This window comes from Gobio gobio (genome assembly GCF_949357685.1).
Source record: "Gobio gobio genome assembly, chromosome: 7".
Lineage (NCBI taxonomy): Eukaryota > Metazoa > Chordata > Actinopteri > Cypriniformes > Gobionidae > Gobio > Gobio gobio.
Window position 1 is genome coordinate 51,671,826 of NC_137103.1, and position 25,216 is coordinate 51,697,041.

The following is a 25,216-nucleotide window of genomic DNA, read 5'->3' on the forward strand; positions in this document are numbered from 1 at the left end:
AGGGTTGAGTCCAAGTCAAGACCGAGTTCAGAGAGGGTTGAGTCCGAGTCAAGACCGAGTTCTGAGAGGGTTGAGTCAGAGTCAAGACCGAGTTCAGAGAGGGTGGAGTCAGAGTCAAGACCGAGTTCAGAGAGGGTTGAGTCCGAGTCTAGACCGAGTTCAGAGAGGGTTGAGTCCGAGTCTAGACCAAGTTCAGAGAGGGTGGAGTCCGAGTGTAGACCGAGTTCAGAGAGGGTTGAGTCAGAGTCAAGACCGAGTTCAGAGAGGGTTGAGTCCGAGTCTAGACCGAGTTCAGAGAGGGTTGAGTCCGAGTCAAGACCGAGTTCAGAGAGGGTTGAGTCCGAGTCGAGACCGAGTTCAGAGAGGGTTGAGTCCGAGTCGAGACCGAGTTCAGAGAGGGTTGAGTCCGAGTCAAGACCGAGTTCAGAGAGGGTTGAGTCCGAGTCGAGACCGAGTTCAGAGAGGGTTGAGTCCGAGTCAAGACCGAGTTCAGAGAGGGTTGAGTCAGAGTCTAGAACGAGTTCAGAGAGGGTTGAGCCCAAGTCGAGATTGAGTTTAGAGAAAATCCACAAACAACATTATAACTCAATTTAATTAACTTTTTAGTTACGTAGTGCGTGCATCCGAATGCACAAGTTTTACTACTGACATAGCATGCACATTTATTTTTACAGATGTCTACATGAGAAACAATTACTGTTGGAGTAGGGCTCTGGAGACACCCAAGCCCTGCACATGTTGTATGTCTCCCTTATCACACACACCCAATTTAGGTCTTGCTGTAGTCTTTACTAACGAGTTGAGTTGAATCACCACACAAAATGTGCAGGGCTGGGGTGCCTCCAGGACAGGCTGGAAAACCACCGCTCTAAACAGTTCATTAAAGCTGTTTCAAGTGCAATATCGGGTACAGGAAAGGCTGCAATCAGACAGTTTCACAGTTCAGGATGTGATAGAAGTCTTGAGGTTTTATGGAAAGTGTTTGCTACAAGCTCTCAAACGAGGCGGACGTAAGGGAAGGCACGTGTGCGAATGGCTTTCTAGCATGTTGAAGAGAGACCTGAGAGGCACTGAGCCATTCTGAAATACTGAGTGGGAAACTTGTGTGCCTACAGGTGAGATTTCATGCAACTATAATTACACGTGTACTGACGACTGCTGTGATCGTGAAAATACATCAACTCTGTCTCAAGTAACATAGGACAAACGCATTGCACACTCACTTAAAAACAAAAACAGGCATGAGAAAATGCAAACTTCGAGTAACAAATACAAAAATCATTGACTAAATGACATTTAGAGGAAGTGTGTCATTTCTGCAGCAATAGAAACACCAAACATTCCCATTCATTCCAGTGGAAGTGGATCAGCAAGTGCATGAATCACTTGAAGTACGCAAGAACACCCTTCATTAGTGCTATATTAGATGAAGAAAGATGCTTTTTGCTCCCATAAGTGTGTAGTTACGGCATCTACCAGCAGGGACTAACTGCTGAAGTTAACTAGACAAACAATCAATGGCCTGTTTTTTTGGAGCAGATGGGGCTACCTTTTTCTAGTAAATAGTGTAGGCATGACGTCAAAACCTAATTCTAATTTGCCAGTGGTTCCCTTGAGAGTTTTTCCTATGGGGTTTTATAATGGAGTTTTTCAACGCATGAGTAAACAAAGGGTACGTTTACACAAAAATGTACTAAAAATGGTGTACTAGGTGTACTACTACGTGGTGTACGTAGCTTTTTCTGCGTTAAGACGACAACGCTGTCAAAACGATCCCCGTTCACATGTATCCACGAAAACGAAACAAAAAACTGTGTATTCTGCTGCCAGGCCAGTAGATGGCGACGCCACTTTGTAAAGAAACACTACATGCCTATAGACTGAACACGCAATACACATGACATCACCATTTTCACAAGTTCACGTTTTGTTGTTCACATGGGGGCGATAATGGTATCGTTTTTAAACCCATTTTCAAACTATTTTTAGGCTCTCAAAACGCTGTTGTGGTGTAAATGAATTGACAAAATGAAGAAGAAAAAAAGTTTTACGTTTTTAGTTGAAGTCGTGTGTCGTGTAAACTTGGATGTTTTGTTCTACAACTTAAACGGCACACACTCACACTCCATATGTTCTTATGCACAGTAGTTACTTATTAGAAATGTGTTTTTTTTGTTTTTTATTTATTTTTTATATTTTTGATATGGGTGTGTCTAATTTACATTGTAGAACAAAGCGTCTAAGTATCGTCAAGTTATGTTTAACACAAGACCGACAGTAGGAAAATCTCTTGTGAATTAGTCTTGCGGGTTTTGATGGCATCCCTGCGGCACTCAATATAGGGCTGGGTGATATATTTAATATTTACAGTATATTTGTTTTTATTAATACATTCTATAATATTTGGAATTATATTTATTAGGGATGCACCGAAATAAAAATTCTGGGCCGAAACGGAAAACAAATTCTTTCTGGATGCACTTGGCTGAAAACCGAAACCGAGTTTTTAATGAAATTCATTAATTTTAATGATAGTGAATTTTAAAAAATACAAGCCGATAAAATAAAATAACCACATTTTTATTGAAAATAACACTAAAATTGGACAGAAAATAAATAATTAATAAATATATATGATATATAAATATATTATGAATAAATACATTTTATATATATATTTGTTATATGTTATTTGAGCGGTTGAGCATATATCGTGCTTTTCCAATGAGCATGAGCGGTACAAGAGAGGAGCGTTTTTTTATGTAATGTTGAAAAAAAAATGACAAATTACACCATTACATAACTTACCAAAATATATATACAGTATAAAAAAGGTATATATAAACACTACCATTCAAAATTCTGGGGTCTGTAATATTTATGTTTACGTTTCTCTTCTGCTCTCCAAGGCTCATTTATTTGATCAAAAATACAGTAAAAACAGTAATATTGTGCTATATTATTACAATTTATTACTGATTTCTATGTGAATATATGTTAAAATGTAATTTATTCCTGTGACGCGAAGCTGAATTTTCAGCATCATTACTCTAGTCTTCAGTGTCACATGATCCTTCAGAAATCATTCTAACATGCTGATTTGCTGCTCAAGAAACATTTCTTATTATTCTTATTATCAATGTTGAAGAAAAAAAACGTATTTGTCAGACTTTTTAAGGTTTTGCCATTAAGGTTTGGTGCCGCGTATGGGACAGAAATGACATCCTTCACCTTTAAACGCAAGATACTGGGAGAAGCACAAAGCTGCTGAAGAACACACCGTCAAACTAAACGTATCAGATCATGAGACAAAACAGACTTTAACAACATTTGGTCCATCGCCACTTTAGCCAGCGAGTGAAACAGGCTAGGTGTAGCAGCTTCACGGCCTAACTAATGTTAATCACAGCTCCAGAATAGGCACAATGTTCAAGTATGCTCAGGCAGTATGGCATAGACATCCACATCAAAGAGACAAGGTCACCTGACCCTGACAAATAACTTGAAGTTGTAAACAGTTGTTTGTGTCAAAGAAAATCTACTTCTTCTTCACTCGGTTACCTTTGTCCTCCACTTCCTTTTCATGCTTGTCCTTCTGGTATTTGTTTTTGACATTCTGCATCAGACTATCACTTGATCGCGGAGAGGATGTAGCGGGCGTCGCATCCGAGACTTCTGAAGCGGTGGTATCGTCGCATTTGTCATTGTGCACAGACTCTTTACTCGGCACCTTCCCGTTTTGTTGCTTGGTCTCTCTGAGGTTATTACGCACTCTCTTCATACTATGTCGGACCATGTGGGTCCTGAAGGCTCTCTGGATGATTGCGGCGGACATATCTTCGTGCTTCCTACGCAGAGTCGTGGTTATGGGCTCGTAGGAGGACTTGGACGGGTTGGAGACCATGAATCGGTCTTCCATTTGTCCGCGGAGGAGGTCCATCTCGCCACCTTCCCCGAGAACGCGCTTGGTGAACGCGAACAAGATATCCAGACAGTGGATGCGCTCGCCGCTCACCATCGGTAAATCCATGGACATCAGCTGCACTCGGTTGGGTTTGGGTATCCGCAGAGGAGGATCCAGCGAATTGGCAAAGTCCGACAACTTGCCGTACTCCATGAACTGCGTAGCTTTCGGGTCGAACTTCTCCCAAACCTCGTAAAACCTGTCAAAGTCGTCTTCGCTCAAAGGCTCGGCGCTCTCCTCGGTGGCCACGCTGAAGTTCTCCAGGATCACTGCGATGTACATGTTCACCACGATCAGGAAGCATATGATGATGTAGCTGACAAAGAAGAAAATCCCGATGGGTGGGTTCCCGCAGTCTTTTTTCTTCGGGTCGCAGTCTGGCGCTTCGCTATTTAGCATGGGTGCCAGAAGGCCGTCCCAGCCTCCCGAGGTGGTGATCTGAAACAAGCACAACATGCTGTTGCCAAACGTCTCAAAGTTGAACATGTCGTCGATGCCGTTCGTTTTTTTGACGTAGGCAAAGTTGGACATGCCGAAGATGGCGTAGATGAACATGACAAGGAAGAGCAGAAGTCCGATGTTGAAAAGGGCAGGAAGTGACATCATTAGTGCAAACAGAAGGGTCCGTATCCCCTTGGCACCTCGGATAAGGCGTAGTACGCGGCCGATCCGGGCGAGGCGAATGACACGAAACAAGGTCGGTGAGAAAAAGTACTGCTTAATGACTTCTGCCAGGAACATGCCTGCAATGACAAGAGTCAAATAGTGTTAATTTCATCAGCTATTTTTAAATTTAAAGACCAGCTCACACCAAGAACGTTAACTATAAAGATAACTAGATTAGCGCCCACGTCTAACATCATGGGCTTGACTGTCACTGTAAATGCTCAAGCTCATTACAGCAGGATGGATTCTGATTGGCTGTCAGTGGTTATCATTCATCATCTGGATAAAATCGTTCTGAAAGAGATTCCAACGATATTGTTTCTCTGTGCCGTTATCGTTATAGCTGTGGTTTGAACTCAACTCTTCTTTAATACTGAGAACGATTTTTAGAGCTATATCTTTATCATTAATGTCCTCGATGTGAACAGGCCTTTAGTCCTGTCAAATGCCTTTTAGCTTTTATATTAGTTAATAGGGGTGTAACGGTTCGTTTTAACAACGATACGATTCATATCACGATTTGAGGTTGTCGATACGATTCAAGGACGATATTGGTTAATTTAGAACGATACGATCCGAAACGATTCAGTGACTTGAAATCGATTCAGTAACTTTTTAGCCAAAAATTGTGTGACTGAAATAAATATCTGGATACTGGTCAGTGCAGGTGAAGTTTCCTAGATTCCTGTGGTTTCTTGTAAGGGAATCCGGTATATCAATTAATTATGGATATAAACAAACAAGTAAACAACAATTAATGGCAAATGCATTCAAATTTTATTTGAATAAAGTGCAACCAACAGTTTAGGTTGAATTAACAGGAAGTTAACCTTTTCTGCTCTCATTTTCAATATTCAATACATTTTCAATAAAAGCACAGTAAGTGCAACCAACATTTCAACAGTAGGTTAACCTGCTACTTCTGCTTTTGTTATCCAACATAATAATATTACAATATTAATATCAAAAATAAAGTGCAACTAACTTCTCTTCAGATTTAATTAATAGTAGGTTTACCTGCTACTTTTGCTGTTGTTTTTCAACATTAAAATAATACAAATACAATATTAATATCAAAAATAAAGTGCAACCAACATTTCTTCAGGTTGAATAAACTGGCTGAACCTGCTACTACTCTCAGTTTAATAAACAAACAATATTTAACAAAAGATAAAATGTACCAACTACTCTTCAATGACTCTACAGATTTCTTTTTCAACAATATCAACATGATCTGACCGCAGAACACTTCTCTGTGCGTTCACTATGTCGCCAACAGTACAAAAACTCGCTCTGCTGGCACACTGGTGTCAGGAATGCACTATGCACAGGTAACAAGCAAGGGTTGAAAGTACAGGTAGCTCTTTCTCTTGGTGGCTTGATAATTTCTCGCTCGTTGGCTTCTCCTCTGCCATGCGCCATGCTATGTTTTGTTTTCTCAAGCCCCGTTCACACCGCCAGCGACACGCAGCGACAAAGCGACACAATCCCTTTCATTTCAATGAGCGCTGCTGCTGGTGCGTTGCGATGATGTCACAGATAGGCAGACTGAATCGAGTAACGTTTAACGCCTTTATCATTAAAAGTGCTAAGAAAAAACATCCATATAAAGTCTGACGTGCTTAAATCCAATGCGTTATTTTCTATGATCGATACAATCGATTGATTACCTTTTAAAACGATGTTAGATCGATATATGTCGTCCGGAAGGCCAACTTGCCGAGCACAGATCGATGTAGTTAGATCATAAGAAAATAAATCGATACATCGATGTAGTAGATGAATCGTTACACCCCTATTAGTTAACCTTGTTCTGTTTTCATAAAAAATCGGTTAAATTGATTATCACACTTATTTTGTGACTACATTGTCACACAAATGTTGTAAGTGCATTTATTCAACAACCACAACCGCAAACAGTATAGTCGCGAGTATAGAGTATAGAGTTTTAAATTTATTAATAAGCTATGCTAAGCTATACCAAAAGTGCTACCGTCAGACCCGAAGATCGGCTGAATGGGTTCGAAAACAGTAAAACTCAACTGTTTAACTCTATTTTTAAAATTAGTGGTGTGTTCCTTTAAATAAATATGTTCTATATCAGATGAATATGGGTAGGTAGCCTGGCTCCGCCCTCTTATGTACTTCCGCTCAATTTTCATTTTCCTTCAGTACTCTGTCTGGGATTGCGGTATATTCGCTGGTTTTCTCCGGTAAAATTTTAACCGGTCCAATCAGCGAACAGAGGGAGTGGCTGAGAACGATGACGTTGATGTTGTGCGCTAGTTTGAGATGACATACGTCACGACCAAACGTTAGCGATTGGTTATTGCAGATCCAGAGTGGCTCTGGGCAGATCCAATAGTTTTAAACTTCAACAGAGTACACGCCTTCAAGCAAGTTAACGCATGTCAATGGAGAGTGGCCAGACTCTCTGTACAAATGAAATGTACGAAAGTCTGGTAGGACCAGGCTAATGGGTGGGTAGCATGAATGAACAAAAATAGCATGGCGTGTTCCTTTAACAGTCGGAAAGTAATTCAAATGTAGTACCGACTCAGACAGTATGCGATTTTGGATGCTCAGTCCGTTTTTTCAGATCATGCATTTTTCCGCAGTTTAAAGAGAGTGCGTGCAGTTGTCAAATTGCAAAGATTAAAGCAACACCAGGAAACTGTTGCCGCTCTTGCGGTTAATAAACAGAACTGCATGCGTCTTGCGGAAGAACATTGTAGCCGGAGCTACTTCTCTTTGTTTATGTCTATGGCGAGTCACGCAGTGATGCGACGCAGTGATGCGACCTGAACCGGACTAAAACAGTCAGAATATAAACACTTATTATAGGTGTACCGGTGATTCAGGATGAGACAAAACACGGTTTGGAAAATGGATTCATGATGTACTCGCTCATTATATAAATTTAGTACATTTTGAGCACAAGAATGTTAGCTAGTGTTGCTTTAAGTAAAACACCAGGCAGAAAATGGATCCTTTTAACAGAAAAGCTCTGATTGGGTGATTTAGGCTATTGACATCTGGCAACCGCAACTGTAATATTTCCCCCCCTTTTTTTTCCGATATAAGCAAAGATTTTGGTAAAGTTACATTTTAGTATTGTCTTTTTTCATCAACAATATTGCATGTTGATATAGTCACGGTTATCGTTTAATTAATGACCCTGGTGTCGTCTCGTCATCGTCTCGATAAGTCATGGAAAAAAAGTTTGTTGATGAACATTTTTCATCATAGTTTTCTTTAACAAAATGAACACTAGAGGCATGTCAATAATGTTTAATCATGTTTCTTTATCACACTAAAGTGTCAATTTATAAGCAGTATTACATTTTTTTGCAATTGTTTTGTGGTTAAATGTGGAACTATGCAGGATTGCAAAAAAAGAGACATTTTGTTGATTTTGCATTGCGTTTCGGAGGGAAAAACTTATCCAAGTGGGGCAGAGCGTAGTAAAGGGTCAATGCAGCAGATCTTACCTACTATAGACAGGACGACAACGATAAAGTCAAACACGTTCCAGCCAAGGGTGAAGAAGTGATGCCGGAGCGAGATCATCTTGAGCACACATTCGCTGGTGAAGAGCACAATGAAAACAACATTGATCCAGTACAGCACTCTGCTCATTGCTGGTGTCTGATCCTCCGTCTCCACCATCATAGTGACCATGTTGAGCCAAATAAGGACCATAATGAAAATGTCAAAGGCCTGTCTGGTTACAAGGTCAAAGATGAATCCTTGAATCTTGTTCTGGAACAAACGAGAAGATGTACGATAAGAGATGCTTGTTTTACTGAAAGAGATTTACAAACAAGAAAAGATGGTTTAAAGGGATCGTTCACCCAAAAATTAACATCTTAATAAGCAGCTTTTGCATTTATAAGAGATAATAATACAGTTCTGGAGGGTCATGATGACAAGAATATCATTTTTACAGGAATGCTTACATTTGGCCTTGGAATGGGTTTTTGAGGTTTCTTTGAGCCAAGCTTCTTCATAGCGTTGTAATATTTCTTCTGCTCTTCGGTCATGAAAATATCCTGACCCCCAAAGTAAAGACAGAAAACAGAAAGATCATTTTGTGACACAAACAAAGAAGTCCAAAATATGTACTTTGCAAGTCTTTCAAAGCCTCCAATCAAGATGCTATCAGAAGTCATCAAGCCTATAGATACTTATCTTTTTCTTCTGCTGATTGAAGTTATCAATGATGACGCCAATAAAGAGATTTAATGTGAAAAAAGCTCCAAGGATGATGAAGATGACAAAATAGATGTACATATACAGATTCGCCTCATACTCTGGTTGGTCTTCTACCTACAGACATGGAGAGAGACAACAAGCAACAACACGATTAAAAGCATTTTATAATTGAGTTAAACTATAATACATAAAAAAAAAAAAAAGATATATTATTAAAGCAGGTAATGACTTACATTGCGAGAGTCTACCGCTGCATACATAATGGGCATCCAACCTTTAAAAGTGGCCTTGACAAAATGAACAAGAAAAATTAATTTTTAGGACAATTTTTTTGCATTATAACATTATTTTACTTAGGGATGCATATATTTGCCACCATATCGGTATCGGGACGATATATGTTCATTTTCAGTACGATAAGAAAATATGGTCGATATATTAAAGCCGAAAAGTAATGTATAATTTCCTTCAGCTGAGACACTTCAGATGCACACTGTTAAATTGCATGAAATATGATTGGAATCACTTCAAAAAGAAAAATACAGTTTTAGGTTATAGGCTACATAACATTAAAACAAGAACACAATTTTGTGTTCGGGCCATAGCTTTTAATGCTGAGACTTTTTTTTGTAATCAGGCTCTCAAAAATGATATACACATTTGAATTTAGATTTATTGGCCAATATATCGGTTATCGCCTTTCAAGGTTAAAGAATTATCAGTATCGGGCAAATATCATTGTATCCCTAGTTTTACTCAAATACTAAACAAAATAATAAAAAAAAGAAATACATTGTGAAAGTACTTAAACATCATGGTATAATATATTGTACTGACTTTATATAATAATGTACTAATTGTACTAATTTATATAATAATAATAATAATAATGGGAATTACAAAAGAAAAACAATAGCATAAAAAGGGTAAAACTTCTGGATGCATTACAGTACTGATTTCACATGATGGAACATATATGGTACATAATTATACATTTTCCATGTCCTAGATAGTTCACCCAAAAATGAAAACTCTATCATTAATTCCTCACCCTCATGTCATTACAAACCCGTAAAGGCTTCCGTTCATCTTTGGAACACAAATGAAGATCTTTGATTAAATTGGTTCTGGCTGAAGCTCAAACGTCCTGCGTAACACGAGAATGAACCTCATTGGTTCTGGCTGAAGCTCAAACGTGCTGTGTAACATGAGTAAATAGTAATCAATAACAGAATTTCATTTTTGGGTGAACTATTCCTTTAAAATAAATAAAATCTATACCTCATATTTACTGATCACCAGCTATTGAGGGCATCCTTACCACTTGTAGCAGGGCCAGGTATCCATTTCCCACATTGTCAAAGTTAATCTTCAAGTTTCTCCAGCGGGTTTCGTTATTGGGCCATGCTGTACAATTATAACGGTCAGGGACATCTGCGGTAGACATGCGCTTTTCCGTGGTAGCATTTACACATTCATAAAACTTTCCAGCTAAGAAGTTGACGCCCACAATGCTAAAAATGAGCCAGAAGATGAGACAGACCAGCAGAACGTTCATGATGGAAGGGATGGCACCCAGAAGAGCATTCACAACCACCTGTGTCCACAGAAACATCACAAACTTACAAAGTGTTATGAATATGATGCACCAATCATGCACTTTGTTTTACTGTATTGTTGAAATGACTATATATTGCTGCTGCTGGTTGAAATGACTATTCCTCTGACTTAGGGGTGGGCGCTAACTTTAGTAGTTTTAATAAGAATCCCTTAACTTCTTTAATAAGAAGTCTATTTAATTCATACAGTGAAGACTATGCAGTGTTTTAAAGGGGTCATGAACTGAGAAATCAAAATTTCCTTGAGCTTTTGACATATGAGAGGTCATCATATTATAAGAATATCCTGTCAATTTCAGAACTGAAAACTTCCTTGTTAGTCCAAAAACAGCTTTTATTGTAACCAAGCCCAGAGAACAACTCATTGTGGAATGTGCCTATAATAGGCAGGGGAAAGACCGCCTCTCTAGAAGAAGATCAACTCCTACTTCACCATTGCAACTTTGGCCCCGCCCACTGGAGTGTTAGTGAGATGACGAGGAGAGAAGACAATAAATAACATTACCTTCCAAAGGATCCTAATGCTAGGAATGTGGTTATTTATTTTCAACAATGTGAATGTCTCAGTAGAGCATTATTTATTTGTATGCGGTACATTTCAATGTGGATTCTTTGCTAAATCACGCAGGCTTTCACAGACTTTTACAATATGTAATACAACATTGAAAGTTTGAGAAAACTTGTGTCTGGTGGAAAACAATTACTCACTGAGAGGACACTTTTTGCAGCCGACGTCACGCTGAGCGAATCAACTGAAAATAGCCTTAATTTACTGGTATTTCCCTTATCCTAAATGTCCCACATCCCACTCAACTTCATGCTGAGAGATCACCAAAAATCTGTGTGATTTGGATGTAGGTTCTCACTGTACAATATTATACGTGTTTGATATCGTTTGAAATGTGCGAATGGTACAAAAACATCATCCCCACAGAAGTATACAAGAAGTTAATAAGAGTTTTTAGAGCTTAGAGATATTTTACTCATGATGGTGGGTGTGGCTTTTGGAGCCATTTGGTCTCTTCTTTCAATCCAGGAAAATGGGAGCTCGAATCCATTTAAATTCCCTTTGTTATCATGTATTTCCATTTGAAAGAGGTTTCGGTCTGGTCTGAGTTACTAAGCGATGTAGCAGTGAGTTTGGGGTGCAATACTGTAACAAGATTGGCCCGTAACACAGCAAACACTCTGTGTTACGTAATATTCAGAAAGTCAGGAAATCTTTCAGTCTTTAGGCTATTTTGGAATATTTGATGTTATGTACGAATTATCTTTGAATTGATTATGTAATTGGCATTATACATTTACCTGACTGTTAATACATTAATACATTTTTGATCCTTTCTGAATTACTCTGTAATTATTAACTATCTCCTGTACGGAACTAGCCTGATGTTGGGTGTGGAAACTCACCATTGACAGGGCTCAATCCGAGGGGCAGGATAAATGGTTGTCTTTCAAATTCCCTCTGCACGCAATTGGATAGCGCCATGAGCGCCACAACCAACCAGAGCAAAGAAGAAGGTGAAGCCGAGCTAATGTTAGTTGATAGACTTTCGCCGTATCCGGTCGGCAAAACTTCGAACATATCTTCTTTTCTTAAGAATGACTTCAGTGCCATTCTTTGTTCTTTTCTCGAAGAAAAGTTTAAAATTCGATTGAAAAGACCGCTGTTCGTCAGCTTCTGTGTTTACGAGTAGCATGCAGAACCTCCGCAACTCTGCCGTGACGTGCCGTCATTATGTTAAGCCCGCCCACCGACAACACACGCTGTGATTGGCCTGACCAGAGTTTGGTTTTTCCAGCTCTCAGGTCTACCGAGAGTTGCTAGACTACACTCGCGCCAATATACATTTTTCTGCCGCTAGGGTGTCTAGATTTCTAGGCTAGTACGGTATAATTGCAACAAAAGGTTAAAACAGAATTATTAAAGGGTTAGTTCACCCAAAAATGAAAATTCTGTCATTAATTACTTACCCTCATGTCGTTCGACACCCGTCAGACCATCATCTTCATCTTCAGAACAGAAATGAAGATATTTTGGTTGAAATCTGATGGCTCTGAAAGGCCTCCATTGGCACAATGCACGGTACACTCTCAAGACCCTTAAAAGGTACTAAAGACGTCGTTACAAAGTCCATCTCACTACAGTGGTTCTAAAATAACTTTATGAATCGGCGACAATAGTTTTTGTGCGCAAAAAACCCCCAAAATAACGACTTATATAGTGATGACGATTTCAAAACACGGCCTCATGAAGCTTCGAAGCGTTATGAATCAGTGAGCCGAATGATGATTCGGATTGCGTGTCAAACCGCCAAACTGCTGAAATTTGGCGATTCAAACTGCTGATTCGACTCGCTGATTCATAACGCTTCGAAGCTTCATGAGGCCGTGTTTTGAAATCGTCACCACTATATATGTCGTTATTTAGGGGTTTTTATGCGCACAAAAACTATTGTCGCCGATTCATAAAGTTATTTTAGAACCACTGTAGTGAGATGGACTTTGTAACGACGTCTTTAGTGCCTTTTAAGGGTCTTGACAGTGTAACGTGCCATTGAGCCAATGGAGGCCTTTCAGAGCCATCAGATTTCAACTAAAATATCTTCATTTCTGTTCTGAAGATTAACGGAGGTCTTACGGGTGTCGAACGACATGAGGGTAAGTAATTAATGACAGAATTTTCATTTTTGGGTGAACTAACCCTTTAAATGTGTGACTAACTATTAAATATAAATGACCAAACAACCAATTGGCATTCTATCTTAAATTCAAGATTATGATAAATGGAGTCAGATAAAGAATATTAGAATTAAATCCATTTTGCCCAACTGAAAAACACAGAACGCGCAGCGACCTTCAACTGCAGTTCGTTACCACCATTGGAACGGATTTTATCGGCCTTACAACATCATGTAAGCAACTGTGTTAATTATAATGCCTGATCTGTGATTTCTGATATGTAATGATTCATGTACAGTCAGATGTTCTTTGTACGTGTCAGTAAATCAAACCAGTGACTAAACGCTCAACTTCACATTGTTTCTCTCAGTAAGATGAAAATAATCTGTTATTTAAACTGTGATTAAATTTGATATAGAAAGCGATCAAAGAACGCTCCCTTTATAATCGCTGGAGCTGTCAATCAAACAGTGCGAGTTTATCAGTGACTGAGTTCTGGACTCGTGCCAAATTCCCGTAATAATAAACAAATCTCTTATTGGCATTGTCTTTGCACTGTTAGTTATGATGAATACATTCGTTAGTGTGCCGAAATTTAGTTGCAATGACAAGATCACAGCATTCATGCGCTCAACCTTGAGGGCTGTAATAGTAAAAATGTGCTAAAAGCTTTAGAGGAAGTTCCACATTAAATAATTATTTAATATGCAAAGATGTCAGCCAATTACAGCAGTGGACGTTTACACAGAAGTCTCTCAGCAGCCAATCACAGCAGATGGCATTTACACTGAAGTCTCACAGCAGCAAATCACAGCAATGGGCGTTTACACTGAAGTCTCACAGCAGCCAATCACAGCAGTGGGCGTTTACACTGAAGTCTCACAGCAGCCAATCACAGCAGTGGGCATTTACACTGAAGTCTCACAGCAGCAAATCACAGCAATGGGCGTTTACACTGAAGTCTCACAGCAGCCAATCACAGCAGTGGCCGTTTACACTGAAGTCTCACAGCAGCCAATCACAGCAGTGGGCATTTACACTGAAGTCTCACAGCAGCCAATTACAGCAGTGGCCGTTTACACTGAAGTCTCACAGCAGCCAATCACAGCAGTGGCCGTTTACACTGAAGTCTCACAGCAGCCAATCACAGCAGTGGGCGTTTACACTGAAGTCTCACAGCAGCCAATCAAGAGCAGTGGGCGTTTACACTGAAGTCTCACAGCAGCCAATCACAGCAGTGGGCATTTACACTGAAGTCTCACAGCAGCCAATCAAGAGCAGTGGGCGTTTAAACTGAAGTCTCAGCAGCCAATCACAGCAGTGGGCGTTTACACTGAAGTCTCACAGCAGCCAATCAAGAGCAGTGGGCGTTTAAACTGAAGTCTCACAGCAGCTAATCACAGCAGTGGGCTTTTAAACTGAAGATCCACAGCAACCAATCACAGCAGTGGGCGTTTACACTGAAGTCTCACAGCAGCCAATCACAGCAGTGGGCGTTTACACTGAAGTCTCACAGCAGCCAATCAAGAGCAGTGGGCGTTTACACTGAAGTCTCACAGCAGCCAATCACAACAGTGGGCGATTACACTGAAGTCTCAGAGCAGACACGCCCCTTCCAACAGAGAGTTCAAATCAGAGGCAAAAGTCAGGGTAGGAAAAATGCCTTTTATTTCTAAATTATGACCATTTTTGATATAAAAATCATTCTAACATTATAAGTGCACTAGAGGAAACATTATACAACAAACAATGTAGTTCATGACCCCTTTAAAGTTTAACTCAGGGCTTAATGACTATTTTTACAACTGACTGTTTAATGCAATACTGCGTTTTAAATTGAGCAAATAGATAAGTCCATAGGCTTGTTCCAGTTTGGATATTCTCCATAGATAGCACATCTCAAAATTGGGAAGATCGTGATTGTTATAAGATTGTGATATGAAATTTTGGGAAGATCGTCCACCCCTACTCTGGACTGAAGTAAAAGTAGCACGCTTTTAAGCCATTTCAGAGCACATACATCAATATCGAGATGCATCAAATATCATCAAAAGGCTGAAAAATCAACATGCTACTTTTTAGCCCTATTACCTAGCTCTGTTACGCCTAATATACCTGTAAAACAAAGTGCATCCTGTTTTAATTCAGTAGTTTTGGCAAAGAGAGGAAAACACATGAGTGTAATGAGAAACTGCCCTATGCATAATGGTTAGCAGTAACAACAGCAGGACAACATCATTACCAGGACTGACAAAAAAACAATGAGGGGAGAAGCTGGGAAAGAAGAAAGAGGAATGGAGAGGGAAAGTTATAAGTGCACGTCGATCTGGTTTAGTTTCGCAGTTCGGAGGGTTGTGCAAAGTTCAGAATTCAACAATTGGCTCCATTGAAATTCTGCATCCTATGTACTACCTCAATTCAATTTCAGGAACCGACTTGCAATTTAAATGCCTCTCAATTCAATTCTGAACGACGCACAACCCTGACAGTTTGGCATGAACAAGCATGACCTTTAGGAAGTGCCGTGAAGCCACAAGTATTCGTTTACTGTAAACGAACAAACACAAAAAGAAATTAAAACGCATGTTAAAAGGCACTCAGAAGCAATGACACAACCGGATGCACGGTGCATTTCTAGACACTGTCAATACTGACAAAGAGTGGAGGGGGGAGATCAGTGATTGCCACGTGAGGGAAAGCCATCGCAACATCACATTTATGTGGAAAACGTATGCAAGTGTTTGGTCAATAGCAGCACTATCGACCTCCTGAGGTTATTACATAAAGATGAATGTCAATGCTCCCTATCATTGCTGGCAATTCACAGCTTGTAATTGTTTAGTAAAATTGTTTAGTGGTGACCGGACACATGATTATATCACAGTACCGACTCCATCTCACACATTACAGCAGATTTTACATTATATCCATAGAGGAGACCCAACAAAAATGTCCTCAAAATCAAACAAAGAAATGTATTAATATTACTATGAACTGCATAGGAACATTACAGAGTGTCTGGTTTCTAAATGTCTCCCGGCAGCCTCATCAAACACACTGTGTTTAGCTTTTTCAACATGAGGTCATGTCAATAAATTTTCCCCACTTTTTAAGTACCTTTTACTAAAAAATCACACAAAAACTTCCTAGGATGGTGTATAACAGTAACCGAGCTTAGTGAAAAGTCTGTTTGACGTTCATCTCAGTGACAAATCCACCTTTTTATCTGCTTTGTCTGAAATGAGGGGTTTAAACGGATGGTAAACAGGTTGCTTATTGATCAGGGATTCATGCTGTGTCACATGTTTAGCTGGAACAATCAAAGGAGGAGACAGGATAAGCCACAGTCGTGATTTACTGTACGGCATACATTTCTCTCTACGCTCTTAAAGTCAACATGAAATCAAATTTAATTCCATTTACTTTCTTAATGCATGTTTATGGTCTCATTGGGAATGATTATGTGCACATTATACAAAAGCAAAACGGAACATTTCAGCATGTTTGCGGTTTCTCTGATGCCGGTTAATTGTTGCATGACCATTCCTGTAGCTCAAACAGTAAAGCATGGCTTTAGCAACACCAAGGTCATGGGTTTGATTGCCATTGAATGCATGAAAAAAAGCCTTCAAATGCAATGCAAGTCGCTTTGGATAAAATGCATAAATGCAATGCATGATATTATACTGAACTACACTACCAGTCAAAAGTTTGGAAACTCTAATATTTTTAATGTTTTTGAAAGTAGTCTCTTCTGCTCACCACGGCTGCATTTATGTTATTAAAAATACAAAAAAAGCTGTAATATTCTGAAATATTATTAAAATGTAAAATAGCTGTTTTCTATTTGAATATATTTTAAAATGTAATTTATTCCTGTGATCAAAGCTGAATTTTCAGCATCATTACTCCAGTCTTCAGTGTCACATAATCCTTCAGAAATCATTCTAATATGATGATCTGCTGCTCAAGAAACATTTATGCTTATTATCAATGTTGAAAGCAGTTGTGTTCGGAAAGCAGTTATGGGTCGGTAAGAATTTTTTATTTTTTGGGGGGGAAAATAACTTAACCCTCTGAGGTCTGAGCTCTTTTCTGGGCCCTGAAAGTGTTTTGTCATGCCCTGACATTTGTGCTTATTTCTGTTACTTGTAACATTTTCATGGCTAAAGTCTGATTACTCTGTATTCAGCACAAACTCTGCTACAATAACATGTGAGCAGCATTTATGCAAGTTAGTCGTTTTGAGAAAATGATGTTTATGTGTGATTTGTGAAAAAAAAAAAATTTAAGTCGCTGAAATACGGCCATAAAAACCATACTGAATATTTATTCACAAGACTTTTGAAAACTGGATCACGTAGGCTAGAATTTTTGCTTCAAGACTAGAGTTAGGTGAGATGGGAAAGACTGTACCTCTCCTTGGTTTCAAACGTATTACATAAACTGAGAATATTTGTTTTTTATTTGACTTAACTCATTTAAAAGTAGACATTCCAAGCATTATGTAGACATATTTCTCATGCCTGTGAGACAAATTTTTGCTGAGTTTTAGTTCCTTTTCAAAAGCATTTCAGAATGAACGGGCTGAGAGATGACAGAACGTGCATCATGTTTGTTTTCTTTATTTTGCAAAAAGCACAAAGTTTTGTTTTTGTTTTGAGTGTGCACAAATAAAAGTAGAAACTTAACAGATTATAATGATGTATAACACTTGCATGAATTATAAAAATCGACAGAGTTGTTTGAGTCTATTTGGCACTGATAAGAAAAAAAGTGAGCCGATCGCGCCGGCGCGACTCGATAGGGTTAAAGGAATGAATACATTTATTCAGCAAGGATGCATTAAATTGATCAAGTGACAGTAAATACATTTATAATGTTGCAAAAACTTTATATTTCAGATAATTCTGTTCTTTTGAACTTTCTATTCATTAAATAATCCTGAAAAAAAAAACTGTTTTCAACATTGATAATAATAATAAATGTTTCTTGAGCAGCAGATCATCATATTAGAATGATTTCTGAAGGATCATGTGACACTGAAGACTGGAGTAATGATGCTGAAAATTCAGCTTTGCCATCACAGGAATAAATTACATTTGAACATATATTCAAATAGAAAACAGGTATTTTACATTGTAAAAATAGTTCACAATATTCCTGTTTTTGCTGTATTTTGGATCAAATTAATGCAGCCTTGGTGAGCAGAAGAGACTTCTTTCAAAAACAATCAAAATAGTACATTTTCCAAACATTTGACTGGTAGTGTAAAATATTTCATCTTTTTTAGTGTGTTAATTCTATTTTAAAATGATTTATTTGAATATTACATTTGAATAATTTGAATAATTATTAGCTTTACATCAACACGTGAACCCCCTTCGGTTCCTTCACAAACTCCAATTTAGGGAAAACCCATATCACTGGTTGTCCTGTGTTTCATGTTGACTTTAATAAGCTGTTCTGCTCAGAGGACTTTATTCAGATGTATCAACACAAAACGACTGAAAAGGACTTTTCACACTGCAGTAAACCTTAGGTTAACATCGTTTTAAGTCTTTGACAAGCCCATTTTCAAGGTTTCATAATTTTTAAAGGATGTTGTCAACAGTGTAACAAACAACCAAACAAACCAATCAATAAACATTATTAAAAAGAGGCTGCATACTAGTTACATGCTGTCCAATCAGGGTTTCAAATTTTGTAAAAATAAAAATCAGTTAACTCTGAGTTAACAAATGTTCAAATGCTAAAATGGATGGTGACGTCCATAAAACGGAAAAGTCTGATCACTTTTGATATCACAAGAGTTCAATTGAGCCACACGTCCATCCATCAAATCTCCATTAACTGACAGCATCTTTTATATCTGGATGGAGAGTTTAACTAGCTATTCAATAAATGCTACCAGCATAATAGTAGCAAAATGGTACTAACAAAACATTAAACACTGCTAAATCTGCCACTTAACGTTAATCTTGCACACACACACACACACAAAATATATAACACTTCATTTTGGTTATTACTGTCCCTTTTGAATGTCATGGCAAAGCATGCTGGGAAATAAAAAATCTCAGCCCAGTTTCAGTTAAATTTAAGTTCGCCTAAATTAAACGAAACAAGTTCATAAAACTCAAAACAATGAAACAATTCAGATTACTAAAAATGTGTCAGTTTTGAGAACTCCGAGAAACTCAGAAAAGTTCATTTGTTTGAACGAATTGGTTTAAATTGAGTTGGCGTTAAAGTTTACAGTGTGAATATAGCCTTTGATTGAATAAAGTCCTCTAAATGATCCGTTTCACGATAGAGGCCACATTAAGAGATTTTACCCTCATTCCCTCGAAGCGCGAGAGAGCTCGGAGGGGCCGGAAGGCTCTCAGTGTTCGGAGAGTTTTGATGGCGCCCAGCTCTGAATACTCCAGGGCGTTGGCCACCAGGCTGATCAGAGAAACCTACACACATAAACAGAGGTAATTAGGAGAAAAGCAGGCGCAATTGCCTTCCTTCCTGCTCCAATCTCTACCTCCCTGCGGATTCTAATGGGAAATATAGCCTTTCAAATGTACAAATGAGTAGTTTGCTCACCCAACTGTTATCAAACAGCATAAACTCGAACAGTCACAAGCAACCACATGCATAACACACACAAAAGCGATCATTTCAAGTCGCTCATTCTCAGCTCACACACAGTTCACTGATGCTCTCTTGCTAATGGTGCTTTTATAACCACTGGGGGGAAATTACTAAGAATGATTTGATGTAGATGATTTGCACCTGCTGTCTGCATTGTTTTAGCACCAATTCACAAAAGGACTCATGCAAATCAGGTAATCCTGCAAACTCACAGACAAAATCTGTGACAGAATCTATTACTGTCTTACTGAAACACTTCTGCTCATCAGCTGTGGGCTGCAGAATTACCTAAAACGGTGTCTGCTAATGCAGATTGTCTGTCGTTGTAACTACTTTAAGTAAAGATAAAGGATGGAACAAGATTTGTTTTACAAACGTCAGTCATTCACGTAGTGCTGGGCTAATGTTTGTGCTGTTATTGATACAGTTCCTGCATGTGCACTGTAATAAACTACAAATACACACATGGGTTTGTTGATGGACACAAGCTTGTTAATGCTGATGGTGAGGAATTACAGCTGCAACATCTCATAATAAACCTCAAAATGAGTATCACTGAGAAACGTTCTGCTCAAGTCGTCCTTGCGATGGAGGTTCGGGTTGAATAACTAATTCCTACAATGTTTCATCATCGGACTAGCGCTCGGATTGATATGGTAAGATCGACGTCATCGTTACTGTACAGTGTGTGCAATCGCTGAGCTTTAGGAAGTAATGGGAAGTAATTTCCCTTTATGGTAATGGGAAACACGCGCTGTAAGTGGTAGACCAATCACAACAGATTGGGCCATCTGACCAATCAGAGCAGAGTAGCTCTGGGAAAGGAGGGATTTAGAATATATGTAAACATCTGTATGTGAAATAGTGTAATCAGAGCGGTATTATTTTTTTTAATTACTAACATGTTACAGATTCTGCAAGGTGTATGTAAACTTATGACCACAGTTGTAACTGTAATCTTGGGCGGCTCAGTTTGATATCATATAAATTCAAAAGCTGAACCTACATCAACAATAACAAAGTCCAGCCAGCACCAGAGATTGGTGAAGTATTTGGCAAATCCATACGCGACCCATTTCAGCAGCATCTCAAGAATGAAGATGTAGGTGAAAACTTTATCAGCAAATTCCAGTATGATCTTTACGTTTTTCCTTGATTCAAGGTAAATGTCCTCAAAAGCCTGAAAAACATATGTAAGACGTTAAACTTTTTGATGTAAGGAAATAAAGAATTAGAATTAAACTAGCATACATTGCAACAAGCTAAAAAATCCATCCAGGATAGTGGACAAAATGAGAAAAATGTTGATTATAAACAAACATAAAATGTATTCAATACCAAAAAGTATTTATACAAAATAGCAAAACTGCTAATAAAAAAATTTGCTCTGTATTATTCTACTTCTTAGATTGTGTCATTAGTTTAGAAATGATTCAAACTATTGAAATCGAGTCGAATCCACACATTTCCCCTTACCAGAGCACCACTGCTAAGCAGAATCATGAAGACGATGAAGGTCTCAAACCAGCTGTGCTCCACTATGTTATAGCATGTCTGTCTCAGCAGCCACCACTTCTTCCATATGCCCTTTTCAGCATCCACCTGGCAGCACTGGAACCTTTGGACACAGCCTGAAAACCAAAACAATTTGTTTATCAATATTCAAAATCTTTCATTTTTACTAACAAAAAGATAACTGAACAGCTTTTCTCGCCGTTAACTTCACTTTTCATTTTTTTCCCCCTATTATTTGAAGTACTTTTACCCAGTGGATTTAAGAAGTCAGTTCCCTTACATTTATTAATTTAGCAGACGCTTCTATTAAAAGAAAGGTGTCCTATCCTAGTAACCACAGGTGTAGTTCTTCACAATAACTATGAATAGTACACAAACACACTCAATACACTCACCTAAAGGATTATTAGGAACACCATACTAATACTGTGTTTGACCCCCTTTCGCCTTCAGAACTGCCTTAATTCTACGTGGCATTGACTCAACAAGGTGGCATTCTTTAGAAATGTTGGCCCATATTGATAGGATAGCATCTTGCAGTTGATTGAGATTTGTGAGATGCACATCCAGGACACGAAGCTCCCGTTCCACCACATCCCAAAGATGCTCTATTGGGTTGAGATCTGGTGACTGTGGGGGCCATTTTAGTACAGTGAACTCATTGTCATGTTCAAGAAACCAATTTGAAATGATTCGAGCTTTGTGACATGGTGCATTATTCTGCTGGAAGTAGCCATCAGAGGATGGGGACATGGTGGTCATAAAGGGATGGACATGGTCAGAAACAATGCTCAGGTAGGCCGTGGCATTTAAACGATGCCCAATTGGCACTAACGGGCCTAAAGTGTGGCAAAAAAACATCCCCCACACCATTACACCACCACCACCAGCCTGCACAGTGGTAACAAGGCATGATGGAGCCATGTTCTCATTCTGTTTATGCCAAATTCTGACTCTACCATCTGAATGTCTCAACAGAAATCGAGACTCATCAGACCAGGCAACATTTTTCCAGTCTTCAACTGTCCAATTATGGTGAGCTTGTGCAAATCAGTTTACAGCATCGGCCAATGGTGAACCGCCGTTCCGACGTAGAACTAGGAAGCGCTGCACTGCGGTAACAGCGTAAACTGCATAGGAGACTGGCACATACGAGAAGAAATTGTTGAATAAAGTTATTATATTTTTTGTTTTTTGCTCAAAAATTATTCTCGTCGATTGCAAGGTGCAAGGTTTTAAAAACTATGCCTTTACCGTCTCAATGTAAACAACAAAAACGTGAATTTGTGAAAACGGTGATGCCATGTGCATGTGTATTACTTGTTCACGCCACTGACCTGGGTTCACGCATGCGTATTACATGTACGCTGGGTGTTTCTTGACAAAGTGACATCACCACCTACTGGCCTCGCATGCATAATACAGCCTTTTTAGTCATTTTCACAGATCTGTGTGAACAGGGATCGTTTTGACAATGTTGTCGTCTCTTTTTAGTATGTTGTTGTCATATAAACATACCGTAAATTGTGCAGTTCTGGGAATACGCTAGCCTGGCTCCGCCCTCCTATGTACCTCTGCTCAATTTTCATTTTCCTTCAGTACATCGTCTGGGTTTGGGGTATATTCGCTGGTTTTCTTCTGCCAAATTTTAACCGTTCCAATCAGCAAACAGAGGGAGAGACTGAGAACTATGACGTTGATGTTGTGCGCTAGTTTGAATTGTAATTCAGTAATGGCGGTGGAGAAATATGTGAGCAAAGCCATTCAGTCCGTTGTGGCAACGCTGCCGAATATCCAGAAGATAAAGCCGGAGCAAGAACAATCTTTGCTGAGTTTTGTTGGTGGCCATGATGTTGTGGCCCTCCTCCCCACGGGGTTCGGGAAAAGTTTGATTTTCCAGCTCGCTCTGTTAGTGGTGAAGGAGTTGGCTAAGGCGAACGTTAGCAATACGTCACGACCAAATGTTAGCGATTGGTTATGGCAGATCCAGAGTGGCTCTGGGCAGATCCAATAGTTTTAAACTTCAACAGAGTTCCAGCCTTCAAGGAAGTTAACGCTTGTCAATGAAGATTGGCCATACTCTCTGTACAAATGAAATGTACGAGAGTCTGGTAGGACCAGGCTAGGGATACGCCAGGGTTGTCCACCCCATATACCCTCACCTGGTTGGGAACCACTGACCTAGTTCACAATTCTTTTCACAACATTTACCTTGCTCATGCTTTTGGCATGCAGACCCTAATGATGAAAATTACGAAGTATACTTTGGGCTTAACTGTTTTGTTAATAACCCTCAGCCAATCCGACTGTCTGTTGGCAGGGATACAAGAATGCGGAAATACAATCTGTAGTTTTCATGAAAGCTCTAGAACATTTCGCGTCATCTGGCAGATTTTTGCTGACAAATAAACAGGAATTTATCTGTCTAAGTAACACGGTGAACAAGTAAACATTGTTCATGTACATATACTACCAACATTGTAACAATACAAATCGGCAAACTTACACTTAAACCATCATGGTATTTTACCACTGATATACTAAACTTTTTGTAAGAGTTGAAGGACGAAGAACACATTTTACAACAGACTTAATATAGTGAACAAACTATTAGCTAAATCACCTGGTGTGAAACAAGCTTCTGGTTCTGAAGATTCCTCAAGTTCGAAGTCCAAAGGATCTTCTCCTTCTTTACCCAGGTGTCTGAGGTCCACCGTGCTGCCCTCTGAAGAGCTGGGAGCCACGTCAGACAGCTTCTGCAAGACCAGCACAGACACATCATGTGTTACTGTGGCAACCGCCGAGGAGATGATACATGTGCACACGCTTTCTGAAGTCAGTCATTTCAGCTGAGTCACTGAGCAAAGCCGGAGAAGTAGGGTTTGCTTAATGTGGTGCCTTACATAGACTAGTTCATAGGCATTTCCAAAATGTATAAGCCATGAACCGAGCTCTGAGATAAATCATAATACACAAAACTATACATTTAAAGTTGCATGCAAAATATACAAACATTGTTGAAAATCACATTGACTTCTACAGAAGCACTTACAATCACTTTATCTCTGAGCTCATATCAGGTCTGTCCTGAATGGTTTATATAGTGCATTTTGTCTCTCATTATTGCATAATCACACTTGCTAAGCATTTTAACAATGAATAGCTGATGACAAAGTAAAATTGATTATTGTAAAGTGGATATTTGTAGATATCATGTCACCTTTCTGAAGGCACAATTACATCCCAATTATACATATTTACTGTATATTATTTTTAGCTTGAGATTTCGCAGTGTAAATTATTAAAAAATGAAGACATTCTTTGTATGATCATTTTGGGAAAATGCACCCATTTCATAGACTGAATGACCCACTAAAGGATGGGAATCAGTGTTATTATTATTGTGAATTAAAACTTCAACTATTAAAAATTAGGGATGTGCCGATATGTAGTCGATGCCGATAATTCTTTATATTTGAAAGGCGATAACCGATATATTGGACGCCAAATCTTAAATCCACTTTTTTATATAAGATTTGAGAGCCTGATTACAAAAAACAGAAGTCTCACCATTAAAGTCCATGTCCCATGCACACAATTATGATGTTCTCATTATAATTTTATTTATTCTATATGACCGACTTGCTCTGCACATGTTGCACTGAACTATATTTTCCTTATTTGAAGTGATTCTAATCATATTTCAAGCAATTCACAACCATCATGATGAACAGTGTACATCTGAAGTGTCTCAGCTGAAAGAAATTATACATTACTTATCGGCTTTAATATATCGGCCTAATTTTCTTATCAGGCAGATAACATTAAAAATGAACATTAAATGGTCAACACCGATATGGTGGCCGATATATATTGTGCATCCCTATTATATCCCTATCGTCAATCTATA

The 25,216-nt window shown here is 38.8% G+C and overlaps 1 protein-coding gene across 1 annotated transcript in view; it reads right to left on the reverse strand.

Annotated features, from left to right (window-relative positions):
* Positions 1 to 3,538: 3,538 nt before the first annotated feature.
* The window catches only part of scn1laa (sodium channel, voltage-gated, type I-like, alpha), a gene marked incomplete at its 3' end in the record, with an annotated part of 75,340 nt that continues 53,662 nt past the window's right edge, over positions 3,539 to 25,216 (reverse strand). Inside the window, 10 exon segments of the mRNA XM_079820723.1 lie at positions 3,539 to 4,707; positions 8,122 to 8,392; positions 8,590 to 8,694; positions 8,822 to 8,959; positions 9,079 to 9,132; positions 10,167 to 10,442; positions 19,488 to 19,610; positions 20,798 to 20,971; positions 21,268 to 21,422; positions 23,930 to 24,062. Of these exon segments, the coding sequence (XP_079676849.1) occupies positions 3,539 to 4,707; positions 8,122 to 8,392; positions 8,590 to 8,694; positions 8,822 to 8,959; positions 9,079 to 9,132; positions 10,167 to 10,442; positions 19,488 to 19,610; positions 20,798 to 20,971; positions 21,268 to 21,422; positions 23,930 to 24,062 (2,598 nt within the window).